The 25887-nt window shown below is 38.6% G+C and overlaps 2 protein-coding genes across 4 annotated transcripts in view; one reads left to right on the forward strand and one right to left on the reverse strand.

The window, feature by feature from the left end:
- afap1l2 (actin filament associated protein 1-like 2) overlaps positions 1-25887 on the reverse strand; it is a 46075-nt gene that overhangs the window by 16820 nt on the left and 3368 nt on the right. For all 3 annotated transcript variants that reach the window (XM_065262547.2, XM_065262546.2, XM_065262545.2), the window contains exons 2-5: positions 13772-13900; positions 10597-10659; positions 8589-8677; positions 2985-3093 (exon numbers count right to left, since the gene is read on the reverse strand). In XM_065262547.2, the coding sequence (XP_065118619.2) occupies positions 2985-3093; positions 8589-8677; positions 10597-10659; positions 13772-13900 (390 nt within the window). The remainder of the gene's footprint in view (positions 1-2984; positions 3094-8588; positions 8678-10596; positions 10660-13771; positions 13901-25887) is intronic.
- Positions 6010-8307, forward strand: LOC135744424 (kelch repeat and BTB domain-containing protein 13). The gene has a single exon (XM_065262548.2). It carries the CDS (start codon positions 6040-6042, stop codon positions 7591-7593), a length of 1554 nt encoding a protein of 517 aa, XP_065118620.2. The 5' UTR covers positions 6010-6039; the 3' UTR covers positions 7594-8307.

Below are 25887 nucleotides of genomic sequence, written 5' to 3' on the forward strand. Positions count from 1 at the left end.
TGTGAAGCCTTGAAGGTTTAAGCACCATTCATTAAAACAGAAAAAAGCACATGGGTTTGGAACGGCATGAGAGGATTTTCATTGTTGGGTGAACTGTTTCATTAACTGAAATCTATTCTGGAATTTAAATTTGACTCCTGCATATCAAACTCTTCTCAAACATTTCAAAGTTAAGTCCCGATAAAGGTCTTTACATCACCGATTAAAATATGAGTAGGAGAGAGTGAGCAGTAAGTAGGAAAAGCATGCATGCCATGCCTGTGTGCTTGCCTATAAAGCAGTGAGCGAATGCAAAGTCAGTGACCTCAAGCTTGGATGAGCTGAACATTGAGGTTTGGGATGGATGTGATTCCAAGCCATGCAATGAAGTTAATATTGTTTGTTTGTTTTTCTCCTGATTTTGCACATTGAGAGAAAGAGGGATAGATACCCGGAGAGATCGCAGCATTGATCGCATTGTTTGAAGCTTCTATGCGATTCCTGGTACCTGTGATGATGGCAAAGCAACCAAAATCTACAGAGGAGGAGAATGAAAGAGGAATAGCAAAAAGTGAGGAAGAGAAAAAATATGTAAGTAAGAAGCTACAGGTAGAGAAACTAACCTATGAAACAGGAAGAGCAAATTGGTTTAAACAAGAACCGCATGACTGTTTCATCTTTTTGATGCATTACCTTTAGCCTTTATTTTAGTTGACTAGAAGTGCGTCTGACATGTTTTCTTGTAAATGAACATGACATGTTTTTATAAGACTCTTAAAGGAATCTGGCCACAAACCAGTATTTCTGAACAGCCTGATCTTACGAATGTTCGCGTTATAGTCACAGAATATTTTGCTCATTTATCCGTGTCATTGTCACGGATCTCCGCATTTTTCCTGTCCGTACGTATTGGTTACTCAATTGTTTTTCCTATTTTCTTACCATTGTCGCTTGGGTTTGGGGTTAGAACCACTTTCTGTTACATAAAATGACATCCAAACCCAACTCTAACCCTAACGTCAGGTGACAATTGTTTAAAAATCTGGAAAAATTTGTATAAACCAATATTTAAAGTGACATCCTAACCCAAATCCCAAATCTAACCCCAAACAACAATGGTTTTATAATAGAAAAAAACATTTTAATAACCAAGAGGCTGTTTACACTTGGCATTAACATGCGTTTTTATCGATCGGATCACAAGTGGACAACGTTAATGCCTGGTGTAAACGGTGTTCAAAACGTTTTGAGCTTGTCCACTTTCGACCACTTTCTACCACATTCAGAGGTAGTCGGATTGCTTTTGCTTGTGTAAACGCACATGTGGTTGAATGTGTTCGAACACCCACACGCGACCGCCTTCTCTCCGCCCATTTATCTAATCTGAGGTACTAAACACAAGTTATAGGTCTTTTCTGACTTCTGCCGTGAACACACGGTGAACAGTGCTATTTTTAGCCTTTCATTGATACAACTAAAGCAGCTGATCTCCGTAGTTTCGTTTTGAAAACGTGTGAAAGTTGCGCGATCCCATTTCATCAATTGCGCTGAAAATTCAGAGAAAGCTCTAACATATACACGTACAAAACACTGTGCAGCATGTTTACTTGCTAAACAAGCAGCGGACTCCGACATAATATTAGTTTATGTCCATATAAACTCATAATTACTCCCGCTCGCGTTTGAATGATCACAGACCGCCTCCTCACAGTATTCAGGACAAAAGAGACGGATTTAAATACCAGGTGTAAACGTAATGTGTCTCTCTCGTCCACTTGTGATCAGTTAGATGAAAACACATCTTAATACCAAGTGTAAACAGCCTCCAATATGTGAATCTGACACGAAAAAGAAAGTCCGTGGTACGGACACAGAAAAATGCGAAGATCCGTGACAAAGACACGGATAAATTAGCAAAATATTCCGTGACTATACCACAGAAATTTGTGAGATCACATTGTTCTGAATGACCTGAGGCCGAGATTAAGCAGAATTAAAGCGAAAGTATTTGATGAACATATAATACCTGCCAAGAGCTTTCGATTAATATCATTATCTCATTTTTGACAGGGGTAGCGTTTAATGGCTTTTCCATCTGAGCTCCACCCTTTTGCAAGATGTAAACAACACTGGTCCAGAAGCACTTCCTGTTCCAGTTTTTTAACACTACAAAAAAACGTTGGGATAAAATACAACCAACAAAACATAGAACTTAATCAAAAAGTTAAACAAACATCTTTAAGATAGATTTGAAATAAAGAAAATAGTTACAAACTGAAACAGGAAGTGTTTCTGGACCAGTGTTGTTTACATCTTGCAAAATGGTCTACATTGACAGTGTACCATCATGTTTTTTTGTCACTATCTTCAATTTTGGCCTTGGGGTCCTATATATTGTTGTGTGCATCATTTGTGCAGTCATTATTTCACAGCACAGCTGCGTGATAATGCCACAGTATAATCTGACCAGGAACATACGTCATCTGCTGAAGATGATTGTGAATGATTGTCCCCACACTGCGTTGAACTTTGCAACCTCAGCTAAATGCCCAATCACCGTTGGCCTCATTTCCTGGGCTCACGGTCAATGTTCCGTCACCGTGTGTCCAGATCCAGACGGCCGCTTATTGCTTAAACAAAGACCACCACTGTTCCGTTTTCACTGCCTGCAGGCTTCTGTCACAGTAAAGCTGGGAGGGGGTGTTTGCAAAGCCCAAATTTGAAGATAGTTGGTGTTGATTATATGAGGTAGAGTGCAGTTGCATACAGACATAGCAACAGTGAAACAGACTGGTCAATGACCAGAGGTTTATACGCAGATAATTACCAGCAAAGATCACAGTAGGCAAATCAGTCAACCAGTTTTTGACAAAATGTTTAAAAATGTCAGCATTGTTTAGAACAAAACTCAGCTGGAAGAGATTTTATTAAAACATAGAACATAATAGACTACTTCATCACATGTAATAAAATGACCTTTGGATAAAAGATGGGACGTAGCCTACCATTGATGGTTGAGTCATATGGTTGAGCCTCTTCATAATAGCCTTCAGTGTCTAGAGACGCAGGATCGGGAGCAGGTGGAAGGGGGAAAGGTTCTCTCCCGATGTTGCTCTGAGTGAAGAAGAACAAGAGAAACAGGTAAATGTGACCACCTGGTCTGTGAAAACCCAGCTGAAGTCTTTTTTTGTGATTTACTTTTCTCCAAAAAATCATCCTACATAAATCATCCAAGCATTTACCTTATTAGCAATTTCAGCTAGAGCTCGTCTGTTGGATCGGACCACAAAGGCCTTCGCTCCACACATGCATCAATGATCCTTGGCCATCCATGACCCTGTCGCCGGTTCACAGCTTTTCCTTTCTTGGACCACTTTAAATAGGTACTGACCACTGCAGACTGGGAACACCCCACAAGAGCTGCCCATTTTTCTGGCTTCTAACACATCAACTTTGAGGACAAGTGTAGTTGATGTGTTAGAAGCTGAAACAATGGCCAGGTCAGTACCTTTTAAAGGTGGTCCAAGGAAGGAAAAGCGACAGGGCCATGGGCGGCCAAGGCTCATTGATGCACGTGAGGAGCGAAGGCTGACCCGTGTGGTCCGATCCAAAAGACGAGCTATTGTAGCTGAAATTGCTTAAAAAGGGAATGCTGGTTCTGATAGAAAGTCTAGTGGAGTCCATGTCTTGACTGGTCAGGACTGTTTTGGTGGCAAAACGGGGACCTACACAATATTAGGCAGGTGGTCATAATGTTATGGCTGATCGGTGTATGTCGCAAGCGCTCTTGGCAAACAGAGAAGAGGTTTGAAAAGCACATTGACGCACATACGCGAGAGTTCGGGTCTTCGGGTTTGTTCGGCAAAAACACATTCATTTTAAATTACCCGAGACCAGTATTATTATATCTGCCCGGTGTCCGAGGCACACGTGAAACTTTTTTAGACCCAAACCCGAGATGGGTCTCGGGTCGGACCTCTAGTTTCCGTACCTCGAGTGCACAACACACATATGTAAGGAATAATTGACGGTGGGCCATTGAATTATAAGAAAATAATGCACACTCAAGGTGGTAATGCGGCACGACAACGCAAAGGACTGGAGTCAGTTATACCTCTTATACCACGGTTACCACAAACATTGCTCTGGTGCCTATTTTTAAGACATTTGACAGGTTAGGTTTGCATTTACAGAAAAAAATAATCAACACCCATGGAAAATTTCTCAGCCAATCAGAATAAAGCATTCAAGAGGCCCGTGTATAAATAAACACTAAACGTTTCTGTATTATGCACTTCAATGTAATGACTCAGAGAAAAGGGGCTCTTGAGAACAGGTCATTTGTGCACCTGTCTTTCATGTGCTCCTTTCTTTCTGACCAGCGGGGGATTCTTCCCTGAAACCGATCTGTTTCTGACCTCAGCCTTGCTCGGCTAGGAAAAGCAATTCCACACGTGTTTGCCTGCAGGAGTAATGCTTTTAAAAAGGGTGTGGAGCTACTATGAGGTTTCCCAAATCAGCCGTTTCGTATCATTACTAAATTCCCCCTGATACCCGCAAAAGTGGTGACAGCCCCTGGGCAAACTCAAGAACCGAGGACCTCTCTTGTACATCCTCTAACAAACACAGGACCGATGAGGGCCAGCAGTAGCTCGGGAACCATAAAGATAAATGCTGATGACAGGTTAGAGTAAGTGGTTTGATTGAAACCTCCTGCTTGCACTACTGTTGTAGAGCAATAGGCAGACTGAGCAATAGGAAACATGTACATAAACAACCAGATCTCAAGGACACAGGAAGTTAAACAGTAAAAGCTGGCCATGCATTGAGTGATGAAAAAAAAGGTAAAATACACACTAAAGAGTTATGCGATCGTCACTGAAAAGGGACCACAACAAAACAGGGTTTTGGTGGGAAAAGAGAAAAGCACCCCTGGAAGACGCTGACCTCAATTCACACATACAACCCCCACATTTCTTACTCCATAAAAAAATCTGTGAAACAAAAAGAAAGCTGCTAGGAACAGCAGTTTGTGAGACCTCAGGCATCTGACAATGATTAAACAGAAAGCAAAGGCATTTTAGGGAAGCCTCCTCCCTCTCACACTTAGTTTCGTTGCCTTGCCGGCCATTGCCAGGGGTCAGGATCATGAGGCAAAGCACATCACAGTATCTCCATGGCAATAGAGATACAGTACTGTTTATGTAAGGTCAAATAGGTGTAAAAACCATCAAGCAAGAATAGGGACAAGTTCAAATTTAAAGCCAGCATCTTACGTTCACCTTTACCTTGTTTTCATACTGTAATCTGTGAATTTCCCCACCTTCCAGTAAAATAAATTAATGGTAATATACTCTATGTAGGAGGTCTTTCAAGAATAAGGTACAAATGAAAACCGATAAAGCACGAGTCTTTGGGAAAAAGAAGAAAAAGCAAGTGGGCAACGTTCCAAATGAACACCCAGAACATGGAAAATCCCTCGTTCCAAAGCCAAAAATCCAGCGTGGAAAAAATGTAACCCACCCGAGCCAAATAGCTGTTGAGGTAGAGAGGGTACTGAAGACAAATAATCTTTGTAGTCTTATTAAAACAAGACAAACTATTATCAGTGGCATTTGATGGGTCAATTAAAGCACAGTTAATAGAGATTTTAAAATAAGTATGGGGAAACAGTATGTCTATTACAGTGTTTGATTGTATCATTATTTAATTAAGTTGTTAATTCAATTTAACTTAACACAGTGCGATTTATTTAGGATAACACTGAAATTCTTAGCACTACAACAATCCATGCACTTCCCAGTACTGACATGCTTACTGTACTTCAACAGGTTTGTACTTGTACTCTATACAATGTCAATACCTTAAATTCTAGTATAATAAATCTTTTCCTAAAACTTGTGCCAATCCATGGGGTCGTTGATTCCTTTGACCACCCGTGCTATCTTTAGCGTGTTGCTATTTTCAGTGTCGCCAGGCTGCATGACACAACTGCACTGCTTGCACACGTCTGTTTACAGTCAACAGAAACACTGAATAAACTGAACGCTGCCTATCTTCATGGTTTGTGTACAGAGCATTTTGCATTTAGAAAGGTACAACAGAAGTGTTATGGGGCCACCCTGCGGTTCATGGTCGTGCAGGGACAGGGACAAAGATTCTGGGGAAGAGCAAGGTGAAGAATCTGGAGTTTTGAAAGTATGGGTAGAGGACACTGTTTTCATCGTAGACAGAGCCGTCCTTGGGCAAAACTTTGAGTATTTTCGAGCTCTCTTCCGCTCGGGGATGAAAGACAGCCAGCAGAACGAGTTTCACTTGCGAGGGGGTCTAAAAGCGAGGGGTTTCCTCATCGCTTTGGCCGTTTCCAGGGGTGAGCGGCCTGTTATCCAGGATCCGGATGAGATTGTGGACGCCGCTGAATGTGCAGCCTTCTTGCAAGTGAACGTCTTGGTTCAGCACTTAATAGAAATCCTTGACACAGACAACTGCATTCTTCTGTACCATACAGCAGCGGTGTATGGATTGTGGAGGTTGTTTCATAGTGCTGCTGTGTTTATCTGCGATGCTTCCATTGACCTGCAGGATGCTGTCAAAGTGCTGCCAGAGGAGATGATTTGCTACGTTGAGTCTCTTTCACCTGCATCGTTCGTCGCTCTGGGCACCCATTCGCCATCCATGAAGATGCTTCAGGACTCCTTCAGGACAGTCTTCTACCTTGATGAGAAACTGGGAGCTTGGAAATACCTGACTGATTTACCGACAGACGCCAGCACCTCCATGGCTGGTGTTGCTGTTGTGGAAAATCGGTTGTATATCGTTGGTGGGGTTCGAGGAGTTAGCAAGGAGACCGTAAACTGCAGCTATTCTTACGACACAGAAACCAACACTTGGAATGAGTTTGACGGCCCACTGCAATCGAGGTACAACTTCACCTTAGTGGGCCACAACGGACACTTGTACGCAATCGGAGGTGAATTCGATAAAAGGATCATGTCCTCAGTAGAGGCCTGTGACGTTTCCACAGGTGTTTGGACGCTTTGCAAGCACACACCACGTTCGGTGGCTGCAGCCGCGAGCGCTGTTGCCAGGCGTAGGATATTTGTGTGCTTTTGGAAGCCTCCAGACACTACAGACATCTACGAATACACACCGGTCAAAGATGAATGGACGCTGACCACCACTATGGTCAAGCCTCAGAGTTATGGACACTGTATGGTGGCTCACGGTGACAACTTGTACGTTATGAGGAACGGCCCGTGTGATGATTTTTTACGCTGCCTAATGGACTGCTACAACATCACCACGGGCCAATGGACGGCCATGCCGGGACACTACGTTAACAGTAGGGGCGCCCTCTTTACCGCTATAGTAAGGGGGGACTCTGCATTTACAGTGAACCGCAATTTAACTCTGGAATATCATATTTGCGGTGATCAGTGGAAGCCCCGCAGACAGATGACGGGGTTCCCAAAAAGTGGCTCACTTTGGACATGTTTACTCCGACTGCCCAAGAGCAGAGATACACAGGAGGGCAATGATGCAGAGGATACAATGGAGATGGATGGTGATGGGGAAACTGTGGAAGATCTTGTAGAGGCTAAACAGCCACCCTAGGACTTTTGGATATATATGATATTTCATTTTTTTCGGTAGTCACATATAGCTCATCCAAAGAGGAAAATTATGTTCTTTTTTACCATCATGTCATTCAAAACATGCATTAGCATATTCAACTTATTTTGTGTGGTTTCACAAAAGAAATAATGACAGAACTTTCAATTTGAGGTAAATTACTTTAAATAATTAAAATGCACAACTGCACAAATGTCTTCTGTAGTAATTGTCGCTATACATCTGTGTATATTCACTTTGGCAAATGAGAGAAGTCCAATAAATAAGCAGGTGTGAACATGTCTTGCCTCATTCACAAACACTCTTGTGGACGTGCACACGTGTTACTGCTCTAACTGCGGTTCTTCGGCCTCTATAAACAGCTCGCCGATCACTTAAGCAGCTGCTGTTAATCAGACCCAGCACCCCGCAGAAGGGTCTGAAGTTCAAAGTCTTCTCACTGGAGAGCTTTAATACCCTCCATCCTGCTGTCTGTCTGACTGACTGCTCACTCCCACTGCACCCTGGGATTGATACAGGAGCTACAAAGCATCTCAACGCACCACGTAGACAACATAGCATCACTTTTTGCTTCTTTTCTTACATTATAATCAGAAAACATGAAGTCAAAAGGACAAAAGCTAATGCATAATGCAAAGTAAATGATAACATATAGTGTATTTACATCAGTGTCTTGCAATAAAATTTGTGAGATCAAATAGGAGATTGTGCTGAGTGTTGCATTTCTATTTATACAAACATCTTTAACAAGTGGTGGTCATACGGGGGGTAATACATTTTGAGCACTTTCGACCACATTCATAGGTAGTGGAAAACACATTCAAAAGTAGAAGCGGTCAAAAGCAGACAAAAGAGACAGGTTAAAGTACAAGGGGTACACAGAAATGTGTCTCTCTCGTCCACTTGTGAACCGATCAAAATGCATCTTAATACCAGATATAAACGGGGGGTATAAGACAATGCTGAAGGTAACTCACTGATCTAGGAGGAGGGGGCTCTGGTGGGCTCTTTACGGGTATGGCGAAGTGTCTTCCCAGATCTCCATTGGCTTCTTCTGGTCTGTGCTCTGGGGGGGGGGCAAAAACATTTTTATATAATACAACAGGGGTGATTACTAAATGGACATTTGCACAACCGAAATGGGAAACTTTTTATGCATTTTATGCATCATTTGAAAATTTGTTTCAAAGTGCATGTTTTAAAAAATTACAGTTTTAATAAGAAAAACGGAAATCTTTGAAAACAATAGAACTATGTCATGGGCGTGCATATTACGTGTTTAGTCTACAGGCATGCGCAAGTACTGGACAATTACGGCGGCTTACAGGGCTGTGTGTGTGCTACTTACGATACTGAGTGTATTAACGCTTCTACAACAAAGTTTACGACATTTTGTAGTTATTTAGTCCAGGGTCACTTGAAGTAATAAACTTACCTCATCATCCGTCAAAAAAAAACTGCTTAAGGGGCAATTCACATATCGTGTCTTTTGCACGCTCAAGTTCGTTATTTCATATGTAGGCGCACGGTATGCATGCTCATAATGGAAGTGACATGGTCGCGACTTGCACGCGATGCGCTCGTTTTTTTCCGAGCACGTCCGCACCGCATCGAGTTAAAAGCATCTTAACTTTTCTGAATGCTGCAAGCGGGTCATATTACAAGAACCAACTGACGGTCATAATGGAAGCTACATGGTCGCGACTTGCACACGGTGCGCCGCGCTTATTTTTCCAGGCGCGTCCGCACCGCATCAAGTTAAAACATCTCAACTTTTCTGAATGCCGCTAGCGGGTCATGTGACAAGATCCAAGCGACGGTCGCGTTTTCCATGCGGTTTTAGACGTGAAATGTGAACCGCCCCTAATGCTTTCATCGTCTTGATTGTTTGTGTTTATCGCTCTATAGAAGAGTGCATATGTGTAGTGTTTCTTTACAAAGTAACATCGCCATCTACTGGCCTGGTGAACATAATAAAGCATTTTAGTCATTTTTTGTGGATCCGAGTGAACTGTGCCATCTGTAGTAGTACAAACGTTGTCATGTAAACGTGCCTTGAAAAGAAGTGTTCATCAAGTGAAGCAATACTGTCTATGCAACTTAACAAGCCAATGTAATAATTGCCACTGTTTGCATAAGCTGGTGGCCCAGCTGTGGTAATGTTGCCTGGCCTGTGGCGTCCGTATAGTGCTGATGGCCATATTCTGTTGCTTCCCATCAGACATTCCTTTGACTTCCTCTCCAAACGGTAACATCTGGGTTGCCGTAGGAACGCAAGACGGATACCAAATCCACACAGCTAAGAGTCACTAAGGAGTCAGGACATGCTTTTCATAGTATATAATCTAATATTTTTTATCTAGTCCTAGTGCTGGATATCTAACTTCAGTAGTTCATTTTAATTTCTGATTTGTCAGATGCAAATAAAATAAGGCTGCAGAAATGTTCACATATGGACAGGAAATGATGAAAACCATCCATATTCATGGTAGTGAACTTCAAAGGTTGTTTCTCCTGATGAGCCTTTGCTTCATAACATTTTGTTTATCGATACTAACGTTTTTCTGCACTGGTGTCAGTCATGAACACGATCAAAGGATGCCACGCAGTTTACTCATCTATCTGTCTTTTTGGCGCAGACGCTTGCGAACTGAATGTTAAGTCTAGTTTTATTGTTACTCTACATTCTTCAGTGAAATCTAAACAAAGCAGCTCGGCCTCAGATGGGGGTCTGGCCGAGAGACAGAGCAAGATCGGGAGTTACTGAGAAACAGACAGGAAGTGGACGGGGGGGTGCAACACTTCAGCCGTAACCCAAACGCCTCCTTGAACATGACACATATTCTCAGCAGGACTGCTAAAGCAAGGTAAACCACAGTGATATGTAAAAAAAAAAACGTGTGAAAACTACGGGTATTTTCATCTTCACACCTGCACAAGTTGTGGCTTGTTTTTTGTTAATGGTGATGAAGAACATGGACTCACCTTTGTTTGGGTATTGATCTGGGACTAGGACCTTGTTCATGTAAATGTATTCTTCATCTCCTCCTGCAAAAACATTTACGATTAAAGGCTGAATTGCAATTTTGAAACTTGTTTATATAACAGCATCCCACTATGGTAAGAAGATATAACCAAAGAAAATTTGTTTGATTTTGCATTGTTCAAAATTAAGAGAAAATGTGTTTTTTAAGAGAAAAATCCACAGTGTCCCTAGTTTTTGTTATACTACACCTCTGGTTACTCTGATAGGTCACCTGTGTGAACCTACAGGTATTGTCCAATTGGCTCCATAAGGAAACCACTTAAATTTTTTATTTATCCAGTAAAATTCATTCAAGTATCTGGACATGTTTTGGTGCCACTGTATAAAAATTGAAGGAACAGTATGTAGGATTGTGGCCAAAACTGGTACTGCAATCACAAAACTGGTGGCCAATACACAACATGACAACATAAACATCAGTTGAGGGCTGCAACTTAACTTTTTAAATGACAATATCCTGGCCGGACCACTGTTGTCAGTGATACAAGTATTTGAAATGAAAATGATTTCTTAATGTCTAGTGACATATCAGGGCCATTTTATGATTTATTGATATACATTTCTTACATACTGTTCCTTTAACTTTAATGTTGCACTTTTTACAGCTTTTCTTCCTATTCCCTGTATTTAAATCATTTTAAGACATTTTCATCCACATGTTACTTATTTTACAGAACATGTATTAGGTTTTTGTTATAAGGAGGAACAAAGAGAGTTTTGTGCTTCTCTTCTTCAAGAGTCTTTAGGCGTCTCCAGGGCCTCTTCTTTTGTACACATCAAAGGCAGGCCAGTTGGAGACATAGAGAGGTTATATTCTATCACAGTGATTCCCAACCGGGGGTACGCGTACCCCAGGGGGTACGTGAAGAGTTTCCAGGGGGTACGCAAAAAGATTTACATTTTGCTTTGATCTCATTTACTTTTAATAAAAATGTCTTTAGTTTGTCCAGTCATTTACCTAAGATTGATTTTTGTGAGGAAAGCATTGTAAAAAGGAAAACTTTGTAATTTTAATCTTATCATTAATATAATTAGCCGTCAAGAGTAAATGCGTTGCATGATCCAAAAAGCAATAGCGATGTCCAACTCAAGAACGATCTGACTATTTTCAATGAACCTGAATAGTTTCTAAAGACACAAAGTTTAACTATAAATAATGTTCAAATAATGCTATAATATTCATTCCCGCTGCCATTACATTTTCAAATAATGCAAAAAAACTTTTGCATTGTTTTTGGCTAACATATATTGTCCCGTATGATGTCTTTTGTATTTATAAAGAATGTCTTAACACATTTTGTTTCTCTTTATATTTGAACAGAATAATTTAACTTATTTGCACACTTTAATTATCAGTAACTTAAATTGAGATTTTAGTAAATTTAGGGCATTTACTAAAAAGGACGTGAGAGCTCAATTCCAAATAAGCGCCGAAATGGATAATTTGCGTGTGATTTACTACAAAGGCGCAAATAAAATACACAGGCACAATAATGACATATGTACATTTCTATAATGACCATTGCAATCTACAGCGCAAATTAGTACAGGGTCGCAAATAAGAGAACTCGGCAGGACATCGCAATGAAAATGCGGACTGCGGAGTGTGAAATTCCAGCTAAGTGAAAGTAAGACGAAAGATGAACGGTAAAAGAAGGTTTGAAATACCTGATTTGACTTCTCCTCCTCTTTTCTCCAGCAAATTAAACATAGCTTGGCTTGGCAAACTCTATATATTTTTTTTAAGTATGTTCCTCTGGCAAAATGTAATACTCTCCTCGCATTAATGTTGCTTCAAAAGGAAAACATCCGCAAATGCAATAATGTCGCAAAAATAACACCTTTTCAGAGCTAAATATCTACTGCGTGTCTTTAGTAAGTTCAGTTGTTATTTAACGACAAAATGATGGTTTGCGCAAGCTGTTAGTAAATCTGGCCCTTAAAGGGGTCATATGATGACATTTTGTAATTTGTAAAATAAGTCTTTGGCGTTCCCAGAGTCCATATGTGAAGTTTTATCTCAAAACACCCTACAGATAATTAACTATAGCATGTCAAAATTGCCATTTTGTAGGGCTGAGTAAAATGTGCCGTTTTTGGGTGTGTCTTTTAAAATGCAAATGAGCTGATAAAATGCAAACACTGATCACAATGATAGTGGTTTGTTAAAATAAACATGCTTCATCAGTCAGTGCTTTTTACTTTAATGTTTAGAATTAATAAATATTACTATTATTTGTCTTTAAAACACAACTTAGGTTTAGTTTCGATGAAGGGGTACTTGAGCCTTACTGATAGGGCTGTGGGGGTACTTAGGGCAAAAAAGGTTGGGAACCACTGTTCTATCATAATAAAAGTGCTGATTTAGTCCTAGCCTGTATAAGTCTCTTTTATAGCATTTGGCCACAGATAACACTTTAGCATGGGTCGAATTTTGCTATTGGTTTGGATTTTCATAATTCAAAACTACATTCGTTTAAATCGGATGGCAGACAGGTGGAACATGTCAGCTGAACCATCCAAGTGTCAAGTAGGTGCAATTTAATTTTAATGTGTTTTACAAAAACCTGGACTTAAGCTACAATGGTACAGTGAAAATAGATTGGGATTTTGAGGATGGAAATGAAGCTATTTATAAGCTGCTACTCAAAGGAAGTGAGTGTCCCAAGTGAATAAAAACAGCCCTGGAAAATGATACAGTTTGAAGCCAGGGGAGGAAAGGCACAAGCCCAACACCAGAACATGAAAAACCTACAGCCGTGCTTGTGTGAAGACAGTGGCACATGCGTGAACCAAAATTATGGGCTTTTTAATAGGACAGAACATAGAGGATTGAAAATACAGAAGTTACTGTATACACATTTACTCAGAAACACAATTTTGCTAAGCAAGTGGCACTTTATGTTCAAATACATCTTTTTATTTTATTAATCTGTCAAACTTTTTTATTTCAGGACTTTTTCCACAGAGACTTGTGTCACCCATCACTCAACATACGTAAAGCATGTGCACTAACCACCATGCCACGGCTCCAATAAAAGCGTGTCATTTAATTGTGCATTAAGTGTGTATAAATGACATGTTTGGTTTATGAATTATGATGTTTTCATGTACCGGTGAAAGACTTGTAAGATTGTAGCAGCTCTGTCAGAAGGCCTTTCTGTACTTCGGCATTTCCACTCAGCTTCTCTCCATCCAGGATCTTCAGAAACCTCTGAAGCTGCTCCAACAGCTGCTCCAGCACTGCTTACACACACACAAAAACACAAAGTTAGTATTGAGAAACAAACATGATGTGCACTTGGTTTCCCACACTAGGTTTTATTATGAGATATATCTGTTTAGGCTCATCTTACGCAACCCAAATCTTTTTTTAAAAACGGGCAGTTCTGGTTCTTCATTCTGATTGGTTGAAACGCGTTCTAAGCAGTGATAAAATACCCCGATAATCCCAAGGTTTAAACCGCATTACAGAAGTACCACTGCGCCACTGTTGCTGCGTACTGATTTATGAAAATAAACACCGCAGTCCTTAATCATATTTTTTATATGTATACAATTGCACAATTATGGTGATATCCAGATACATGTCAATAAATATTGTTGAGTCATCTAATCAATAAAGAGAAAACGCTCCCTGAGGAGTTTCTACCTTAAATTCATATTTCCGCTATCCACTGGGTGGTGATCTTACCCAACTTAAACACTGACGCATTCACTCAACACTAAAAACAGGGTGTTTTGATCAGGCTCTGAATCTGATCTCTTACAAAAGTTATCACATAAATGGAATTATCTCCGCTTTTAGCTAAAAAATCTGAGAGGATGAAAGTTTTTTTTGTTGTTGTTTGAAAGAGGATGGTCTGTTCTTTCATTTGATATTTTTATTTTATAACCGTTTTTTATATAAACATAAAACAGATGAAATAATGTATGCATTGTATAAAAAGAAATACAATACAGAATGAAAAACAAAGAACAAACAGAAAAAAAGAAAGGAGAACCGCCCCCACCCCCCACAAACAGCCACCAGATACAATAAAAATAAACACCTTAAACAAAGACATAGACATACGTAATCAAACAAAACAGAGTGAACAATACACCCTTTCATTTGATATTTTATGTTTATTTAAAGAAGATAATTTTTCTGCAAGGCATTAAACTAAAACTGGGTGGCAACTTAATAAAAAACGCTGACGGGGAAAGAGTTACGCATGCTTCCAAGCATATTTGATCATCACTTCAACAGTTGCACGATATAAATGTTAATGTATAAATTAGATGAATGTTGATTTACAAAAATAAACACCACAGTCTTAAATCATATTTTCATTGTGTCTTTGCTGTGTCTGTGTTGGTTGGGAACTGCGCTCCTTTTCAGTCACACTTGATTCTGAGGAACTACTTTGTTTTTGGCGGAAGAGTAATATTTGTTCTAAAATAATTACCGCTTATTTGTTTTATTTTATAAAATCCCGCTAACGTTATGCATATGAAGTAACCGTTTTATAAAAGCAATAACCCCCGTGAAGCAGTGGGGTTACAGTGCATTTTATAACAGCTTAGGGGGTTTTAGGCACAACGCCCCTTTAGCTGTTATAAAATGCACTGGTAACCCACTACTTCTTGGGGCTTATTGCTTTAATTTATGTCCTGTAACACAATTAGACAAATTACTTTTTTAACAAAATGAACACTATGTTATGTTACACTATGTTTAGTTATTTATGATATGTATATGTATTTATAGTAAATGTACTACGCTTGGAAAATGATGCGTCCAAAAGATTATCAGAATAAAACCAATCTTGTATTGTTGCTATGGTTACCTCCTCAAGTGAACCTGTTCTGTGTTCATGGGTGTTTAAATGCAAATACGTTTTTTGACAACCCTGTAAATTATCTGTCATGTTTACACGAAGGAAAGACGCAGATATATCCCTGCGGTTTGGCCTCTCATTTACACAGAAAACTATTAATTCTAAAACCTCCGGCCAAAGTGGAAATTTCTAATAACTCTGGTTATGTGTTGCCATGTCAACTGGGAGAAACAGAGTTTTAGGTTCTGAAACGTCACATTAGGCACCAGAAAATGCTTAACGTCATGTGAGCGCCCTATGTTTGCTTTTTTGAAAGGAACAGGAAGTCGCTTATGTTATTCGTTGGTGTCGATTCTGATTGGCTTGCATGGCTTTTATCCTCTCCCTACACTGCCGCCCATAGGTTTGGCATAGTTGTTATGGCCCTCGACAGTGTATTTATGCGGCTATGTGTAAATGTGGCCTATGACCCTGTCACCCTGTTATGATTTTTATGTGACAGGATCATGGTAGCCCTTATAATTGTTGTCTTGTTTTGTGTGGAGATTCATGTGCCCTGTGTTTTGTGTACCTCGTTCTCTCCTGTCTTAAGTGTTGAACCTGCCCTCCTGTTAATTATTCATTATTTGGTAATGCCCTTCACTTGTGTGTCCTTGTTCCCTAGTTTAGTTCCCCTTATTTATTGCTCTTGTGTTTGCTGTTTTGTGGTTGTGTGTGTTGTGTGTTCCTGGCTTGTCTCGTCCGTCCTGCCATGCTAAGTGTCACGTTATGTTATTTATTTGGATTATTGTCTTTGTTTGCCCCCTCAAGGGTGTTTTTGTTATATAATAAAAGTTTTTTGGTTGAGAGCTGCATGACAGTTTAACTGTTTCAAACTTTTAAAACCCAAGTGTAAAGGAAAAATAACATGTAAAGAAAACATGCCTGCTTGATGTGCTACAACTAGCTTACAAACACATTTAGAAAAGTTTTTTGGGTAAAGATAACCAGTCTGTGAGTGGCTGTGGGCTCGCCTTTGTTTGTGTGACATCACATTAACAAGAGAATCAAAACAGCATGTCAAATGACCCTGCTCTGGTTTAATGAAGATTAATAAATGAGAAGTTGGTGGATTTTTTCATTGTAAGGTTGTTTTGTTTGCACACTGTCAACACACATTTATGTTCAACACCTTGTAAAAGTAGATTTTATATAATATGGGCACTTAAAGGCGCTCTAAGCGAATTGACGCGTTTTAGACCATAAAACATTTTTTGTTACATACAGCAAACATCTCCTCACTATCTGCTTGCTGCCTGTCCGCTGATCAAACTGTAAAAAACGCGATCTCTGTAGACAGCCCAGGCTTCACAAACGGCAATATCAACATAGTGGCCAAACCTAGCACCACAAAACAAAACAAAGGGTTCCAGCCAATAAACGACAAATAGGATTTGGGGGTGGGGGTTGGGCGCATTCATGAAAGCACGGAAGGGAGGGGGAGGAGTTAGCTACGCTCCGTCTGTTTGAAAACAATTCAAACGTCAACAAAAACTAACGTCTCGCAGATTCGCTTAGAACGCCTTTAAATGGCTGATTTTATTATTTCTGTTTTAGTTACACTAGCGCTTAATGTTTTAAACTAAGTAAAAGCCTTCACACGGATCCACCCGTACACAGTTTACAATTAGCACTGTTGGCTAAGTGCTAAAAGTTATGCTAATTGTGACCGATTTTTTGCATTTCATTGTCTTTTGTGCTGTCTGTTTGAACTGCAGTTTGTGTTTATGGGATGAATGAAGAACCAGAAAATGGTGAATGGACACGCTTTGTCACCATACATATGAACGTGACCCCAACACCCTCATGGTTCAGCAGCAAACTGGGCGTCCCAAACTAGACTATAAGACTTAACTTTGTTCTTTTCCTTTCATGAATAACAGAGGGAAAAAACAAATATTGTAGTCAGCTTGATTCTTATGTGACATTCAAACGTTAAAATGTATTAAATGCCACATAAAGTAAGCTAGGCAGCCAATTAATCTTCTTAAAGTCCCAGTCAAAACCTCTAAACAGAAATGTGTTTTTTGTCCTCATTTTGCAAATAAATGGCAAATGAACACATTGTAAAATTTTTACTGCCCTCAATTTTTATTTTTAATTTAAAATAATAAAATGACTGCAGCAAAAGCACACAAGATTTAAAACAGTAGTAGTATCATTAGTAATGATTGCTGGGTGATTATTGGGAGACTAGGGTGTGTTTTGGAGCATGTCAAAAGTGATAGTATGCAGAACAATAGGAAGTCATAGCTTAGGGAGGCAGGATTTAATCAAGTCTTGGCCGCCTCCAGAGCAGATAACATCTTTGTATTCATTTCTGCACGCACAAATAGCTCCCGAGAAAAACTCCTTATCCTGTAAACAAGATAGATTTGTCTGAAAAAGCTGCCAAAACAACAAACAAACAAGCCAACTTGTTCTGTTTAACCTTTGCTGGCGTTTACAATTTGTAAAGGGTCATGAAACCCTGCTCTTTCAGTTTCAGTCCACCTCACTATTATTTTGAAATATTTAACTTAAATGGGTATGTACGTTGTGTTAAGAAGGGCAGGGAGTGGGCGGGGCATTGGAGAAAGAGCAAAAAAACTGTCATCTATCTGTCAGTCGCCTCACGCCTAAATATCAGCGAGTATTGAATGTAAAATGTACTAAGAATATTAACAGCGGTATAACAAAAAGAAATAAACATAATGAATGTTACATTAAAAGTTAAGTAAAATGGTAATATTTCAAATGTAACAGTAACGTAATTTGAAGTTATTGGTATTGGGTGATTTGAAGACCTTGGGACATCAAAAGCGCAACCTTGCCTAGATGCAAACTGCCTTCATTAGCACAGCCAAAGTCTACCTGTCTCTAATTTTCCAATTGCGTGCAAAGGCATTTTTCCTGCTTCGGTTGAAACACGCCCCATAATAATAATGGTATCTTATCTTTCTTTTATATGTACCTGCCAAGTATGCTCCACCCACAGCCAGCAGGATGCTCCACTGCCGTAGTTTTTGTAGTTTTCACTCCAACTACAAGACCATGACCCGACGGTTGGAAACTTCTTTAGTGCGGTTTTGGCCGATAGAGGGCTGCAAGGCGAATCTGAAAGTGCCGTTCACCCTGTTTCGAGTGGATGAACAACTGAAACTTTTTTGAAAACGTTATTTTAAGGAAAAAAACTCTTTGGTGTTGCTTTAAAGGGGACATATCATGAAAATCTGACTTTTTCCATGTTTCAGTGCTATAATTGGGTCCCCAGTGCTTCCATCAACCAGGAAAATGTGAAAAAGATCAACCCACTAACTTTGTTTTTTGTAAATCATTCTCTGCAAACATGTGAAAAAATAGCTCATTGAAATTTGGCTCCCCTTGTGATGTCACTGCCCCTTAATCAGCACTATCCAAACACAGCACTGCCATTTAGTGCAGAGATCAGCTTATTTGCATTTAAAATGACACACCCAAAACAGCACATGTATGCTCACACCTACAGTACAAAGTGGCAATTTTAACATACTATACAAAATAATCTATATGATATTTTGAGCTAAAACTTCACATACATACTCTGGGGTCGGGACACCAAAGTTTTTTTTACATCTTAAAAAAGTCTTGTGAAATGTCCCCTTTAATTGCTATAATTGGGTACGCAGTGCTTCTATCAACCTAGAAAACGTGAAAAATTAGGTCATTTAGATTTCGCTTGTTTTTTTAAAGAAGGTAGGGAGTCTTATTACAATAATACCGCCCCTTTATCTGCACTCATTTAGTCATTTAGTGCATTAATAAATTTTCAAACAAAAACATCATTGCATTTTATCAGCTTATTTGCATTTTAAAGGACACACACAAAAACGGCACGTTTGCTTGCACCTACAAAGTGGCAATTTTAACATGCTATATTGAATTATCTGTTGGGTAATTTGAGCTAAATCCTCACATTTGTACTCTGGGGACACCAAAGACTTTTTTTTACATCTTAAAAAAAATCGCATTTTTGACTCCTTTAAGTAAAGGATGTATTATATTTTCATAGTTAATTATAATATTGTTATGCAATTGTGTGTAACTGTGTAAAATACTGTGGGAAATTCTGATGAATTGAAACTCAAACATCTTGTGGCCTAACTAAGCTCAAACATCACGTTATCAAGAATCAACACATTGCTTTGGTTTTTCACCCACTAAAAGGTGCTCGTTCAGGGTTGCATATGCACATTTATATTTATGCATTTGGAAGATACTTTTATCTACAGCAATTTACGGCTCTCCACAACCTTACTATCAAAACCACGACCTTTACATTCAAGCACATACAATAAATAATTGTTTCTTATACAGTCTTTTTCCATGGTATTTTGTTAAAGCGTCATGAAACCCCGCTGTTTCAGCTCCAGTCTACCTCACTGTCATTTAAATTTTTTTTACTTAAATGGGCGTGGACGCTGTGAGAAGAACGGCGATGAGTGGGCGGGGCAACTGATATAAACTAAGACTTACTAAGATTAGCAGTATTACAGAAATAATTAAATTAAATATATATTATACTAAAACAAATGTTCAAATTAACAGATACTAATATTGTCTTCTATGATGTGCAACCCAACTTTGTTAACATCTAAAAAAAAGTGTTGGTTAGTGCATGACGCTTTAAACATTAGTGCATATACAGTAATATCTTCCCAGCATTTTAAAGATGTTTAATAGCCATCCATAGCCCAGACGTCTAGGCTAAAAAAAGCTAAATTTGGGCTGTCAGGGAAAATTTAAGAGACGTCTAACCACCACAGCCCAAAACATAAATAACATAAAATAAGTAAATAAAACCAAACACCTCGTAATCACTATTGACTTTGCTTACATGATGGAATACATCTACATCATACATCTCACATGTTATTTTCTCAAAAACAACATGTAACCAAATCTAGGGTTATTTTGGCTAAAAGTGGGTTACTCATAGCCAGACTACAGTACAGTATCGTGACTAGTTAACTTTGACGGATAAATTATGGCTATTGCTTGCTGGGTTATTTTACATTATTTTCGTAGGACCCTAAAACATTAGTATCCTGTATTCTCTTCCCATGATGTTTGCCTAAGCTTTTGTCCAAACATTTTCTCTGCCTTGTTTTCAGAGATTGACTTAGATGGCCTTCTCCAGAGGGACCCTGGGAATATGAAGTCAGCTGACTCCAGTCTGAAGAGGACTGAGTTTCCATTGGTTACAGCTTGGCCCTAAGCCCATTCAACGCCTGAGAACTACTTCAGTACGTTACATTCCTGTAAGTACTATAATTGCTCACACTTCCTCAGAATAACGAAACCTGGGTTTGTCAGTGACTCGTGGACCGCCCAACACGGTAGCCACTGGAGACCTAAAATAAAGCATACATTTGTTTTCCTATTGCTCAACTGGTAGAGAGTTGCATCAGCACCAAGATTGTGGGTTTCATTCCCAGGGAACTCACATGTATGCACCTTATGTCACTTTGGATAAGACATTTTGGTTACATTTATGCATTTGACAAACACTTTTATCCAAAGTGCATACAATAGAATAAACAATACACTTAACAAAATGTTAACTTCAAATTCAAGGACCTTTCAAGGACTTTCCAGGTCCAATACCAACAAATTCAATGGCTAAATGTGGGGCACATTTCAAGTGAGAGCAAGGTTACATTGTGTTACCTTTTAAGATACATTGTTGCAGTTCCTTTTCGAGGGAACTCACGCTGCTTCACTGCGGTGACACTTTAGGATGGCTCCAGGGGTAAGTGCGTCTGAATGTGTATATCAAATTCAACCAATGGTGAAGCTTAACGACAAAGACAGGGTGACGCGGAGCCAGGAAGTATATTGCTATCTGAAATATTGCCAAAGATGGCGTTACAGGGACGCAGGAAGTATGGCAAGGGAGACCCAGCGTCTCGTTCCCTTCTTAGGGACCAACAGTAACATACATAAACCGAGACATTATCATGTGTTCAACACAATTATCCAAAAAGGCTTTGGGTATGAATAAACATTGGCATACAGAAGATATAAGCATTGAAAGCGAACAGTTTAGCATGTGTGCTTATAAGTCTAGAAATTTTATGATATTATCCTACACTACAGAGGGAATAATATGGATTTTTAACACTTTTGGCATAAAATAGATTCAAGCACTTTCAATGACTTGTATCTATGTATGTATATTTTCAAAAACTTCCCAGGGCCTTGAATCCCCACCCCAGATTCACAAACTTTCAAGGATTTCAGGGACCTGGGAACCCTGAGAACCTGTCTGCCTGAAACTGCAGAGAATTCCATTGAACTTCCTTCTTACAAAGACAAGTATTTGAAAAAATTGTTTGATCATGTTTTGTAACCCCTCCTCTATTTTTGGACAATCAGTTTGCAGCCAAACAAAGAAATACTTTGGCTGATACCCAGAGCTGATGTGGAAGTGAAGTGTTTGATGGAATGAGGAACACCTTGATAAAAACGTGTCTCATACTGTGCACATTGTTGCTGCGCTTGTTTGTCTTCCTCTTTTACAGTTGCTGTTAATGTGACTTTAGACACATGCCCACGGTAATTTGCTGGGTTAAGTACTATTTTTCCCGGAATCAAAGCCACAAACTGCTTTATGTATCAGAGCAGGGATAATAAACACGAGCTTATACCGAGCTGGTCTAACTGGATTTTTGATGATTTTGGTGTCCTGGATATTCCCGCCTGTCACTTAAAATACTGTTGTGGCTCATATACTTAGCACAGCCCAAGGCAATAGATCATAGCACATCATTTATTTCATGCAAACCCTCAATCTCTAAAATGACAGGCTGTCAAGCATGTGGGCAAGCCATCACCAGACTGGTGGCATGTTTTTCGACCTATTATAGCATTGTCTTGTCTTTGAAGCAAACAAAATGACACTGACCAATGATAAAGATGACAGAAAAACAGAATGAAACCATGACTTGTTGAAACCATGACTTGTTGTGCAAAACCATTTAACTAGGTGGTTAGTTTAGTGTTTAGTCTGTCTTAAAGGGAAAGTTTCATCAAAAATGAAAAATGATGTCACCATTTACTCACCCTTATGTTGTTACAAACCTTTATGAGTTTCTTTATCCTGTTTAAGAAAATATATTTTGATAAATAATTGTAACCACACGGTTGATGTGGAAGTCAATGTGTACCAGCTAAATATCTTCTTTTGTGTTAAACAAAATAAGGAAACTCATGTAGGTTTAGAACAACATGAGGGTGAGTAAATGATGACTTAATTAAAATTTTTGGGTGAACTATCCTTTTTAAGGGACACTCCACTTTTTTTGAAAATATGCTCATTTTCAAGCTGCCCTTTAAACATTTGATTTTAAACGTTTTGGAATCCATTCAGCTGATTTCCGCCAGAATGAGAGTATAGTTCCTAGCCATATCTTCTAGTAGCATATTTAGCATTTAGAAAATTAGCATATTTTCAAAAAAAATCTCCCTTTAAAGAAAATTTGTATAATATATTAGACAGTGACAGTTATAAGTCCTTAACCTAGACTAAAAAAAAAACAAATTGTGTTTCTTCCTAAAAGGTTTTTTCCCATAACTCCATAATTTTACTGACTCAGAATGATCCAGAGTAGCAAACAACTGTGCCTTTTGTTTCGGATTATTATCACACAAAACACACACCCCACAAGCACTTTTAAGCCACAAGTAATGAGGTTATTCATTGATTTCATCATGTTAAATGAGATGGTGTAATACTCCTCTTGATGGCAACACCCATTGTTTACCTAAGCAAATGTTTATGCACTGACATTACATAACATAAAAGCATCAATTAAACATAATTGTCTACTAAAGAAACACAAATGCATTCCAAACAAATTGAAATAAAAACATACTTTATTAAGTTTCAGTTTCAGTATGTAATGCTACTGTAGTCACACCCATGCATGCACCATACATCTACTGGCCAACAGGTTAAAATCTAACTATGTGTGTCCTAATATACAGCATGTATAATAACTCTGAATGTTAAATAATGGTCTGGCCCACCAGCTTCACTTTTCAGTTTATTCAAGTTGAGCAATCAGTACAGCCGGCCACAGAAAATCAGACTGCACAGGAAAAACTGCAATACAAATTCCATTTCTACAATTACTTCTTATCAAATGGAGCCAAATGTTTTCTTTTGTCTGGGCCATTTATAATCACAAGCTTGGACAGAGAACTAGTTATGGATGAGATCTGCTGGAAACCATGTCTAAATATATCACCATAATCTATGGTGAAGAGCAGTGTCTTTAAGACATCTGCCAAAATACACAGAAAGAACAATACAACCTCCATCTCTTGGATGGACTGATGCTAAGTCTTGTTTTAAAACAGTGTCTAAGGTTGTAGTGAACAGATTATTACATAATAGCCACAATAAATTGACTTAAAATAACTGTTGTCTTTAACATTTGCAAGGCTGATAAATCCACTAGTTATTTTGTTAAGGATTTGGATGCAAGTGTGCATCTTATGATGCTGAAACGACTGAAGAAAATAATTTACCTATCTGCAGGTGTCTCATTGAAAAATTTACTTTGTATGCGTCTCGAGATTTGTCTAATGACTGCATTTTAAGTAGGCCATTAAGCAATCAGGGCTCCAGACTAACTTTTTTTACTAGGAGCACAGTGGCCCCCAACTGAAAATTTTAGGGGCGCAACCAAAAAATTTAGGGGCACACACTGTAAATCAACATGCTAACCAAATAATCACATTTCTACAAATTTCCACTGCATTACTAATAAATACTTTGACGATAGATGCAGAAAGTACAATGTGCTGTTTCAAATTCAGTGTCACATCACAAAAAAAAGGTCAAATTTACTGGTCGCACATGTGCGACTGGATGTAAAATTTAGTGGCACAATCTCAAATTTTGGTGGCAAAATGCCCCCATTTGGTGGCAGTCTGGAGCCCTGGCAATGCATGCACACTGTATCTGTTTGTTTACTATTCTTATTTTACATATACATGCATGCATTTGGCAGTTTATACGGTCAGAAAAGTGGTAAAAAATGTCACTGGGGCAGTGCATTCTGCCCTTAAAAAGTCCTAATATGTACCATTTAGGTACCGATATCTATACATTTGTTACCACTATGTACTGTACCTTTACTAATGCACTCTTTGGTACTCTGTAGTTGCAAAGGTGTATGTTTTGAAAGGTTACCACCCCAGTTACAACTAGGGACCAATTTTTCTGACATTATAGTTTGAAAATATGTTTGATTTAGGGATGGCAAACAATTAATCGCGATTAATCGTTAGCAGAATAAAAGTTTTTGTTTACATCATATATGTGTGTGAACTGTGTATAATAAATTTGTATAAATAAATGTACACACATGCATGTATATGTTTTAGAAATGTGTACATGTGTATATACATTTGTATATTTATGTATAATTTATATTATATATAAATATAAATACTTAATATATACATTTTTTTTCTTAAAATTATACATGAATGTGTTCATATTTATATATATACATATTTATAATACACAGTTTACACACATATGTGATGTAAACAAAAACTTTTATTCTGCTAACGATTAATCACGATTAATTGTTTAGCATCCCTAGTTTGATTAAACCCCTCTTTGACACAGATATGTTGGTTAAGACCTTGCACACAGATCTTGACTTGGACTGACATTTGCTGCACAGATGATAATAATAAAAAAACTATTTTGGATAGCCGGTGACAGTTTTGGATGCAGTGCAATTTCATTTGAAAGGGGACTGAGTTTAAAAGTGTGAATGAGTCAGACTCAGTCTCCACAACAGGCCACAGAAACACATTATCAAGCCCTTGTGTCACAAATAGAGCACACATCTGAACATCTTAATACACAGCTTTTACCCTCATGAAGTTTATAGTCTAATTCAGGGAAATAAAAGTTTGATTTCAATCATCGATTTAACTTTAATTTAAATGTATGACATGATTTTACTCCGTCAATATTAAAGATATCAAGGTTATATATTTACAGGATGTTCTTTACATTAAGGATGACATTAACGTATACCTGTATATGTACCTCAGTTTTGGCTGGTTCCTATTCCAGTCACTGATCTAAATTTATGTTTATATATGTTTTGAATGCTAGGTCAGCTTTAGTACTTTGAGCAAACAGGACAGGACTAAAGCAAGCAAATGACACCAAAAATAAACACCAAATAATACCTATAATAATACTTCAATTATAATAAGCTTTAAAAATAAGATAGTTTAAAAGGTGGTATACTACATGACTACATGAACATGCCGTTATCATTTATTGCGAAACAGAAGCCACATTAACATATTTAC

This window comes from Paramisgurnus dabryanus, chromosome 1 (assembly GCF_030506205.2).
Source record: "Paramisgurnus dabryanus chromosome 1, PD_genome_1.1, whole genome shotgun sequence".
NCBI lineage: Eukaryota > Metazoa > Chordata > Actinopteri > Cypriniformes > Cobitidae > Paramisgurnus > Paramisgurnus dabryanus.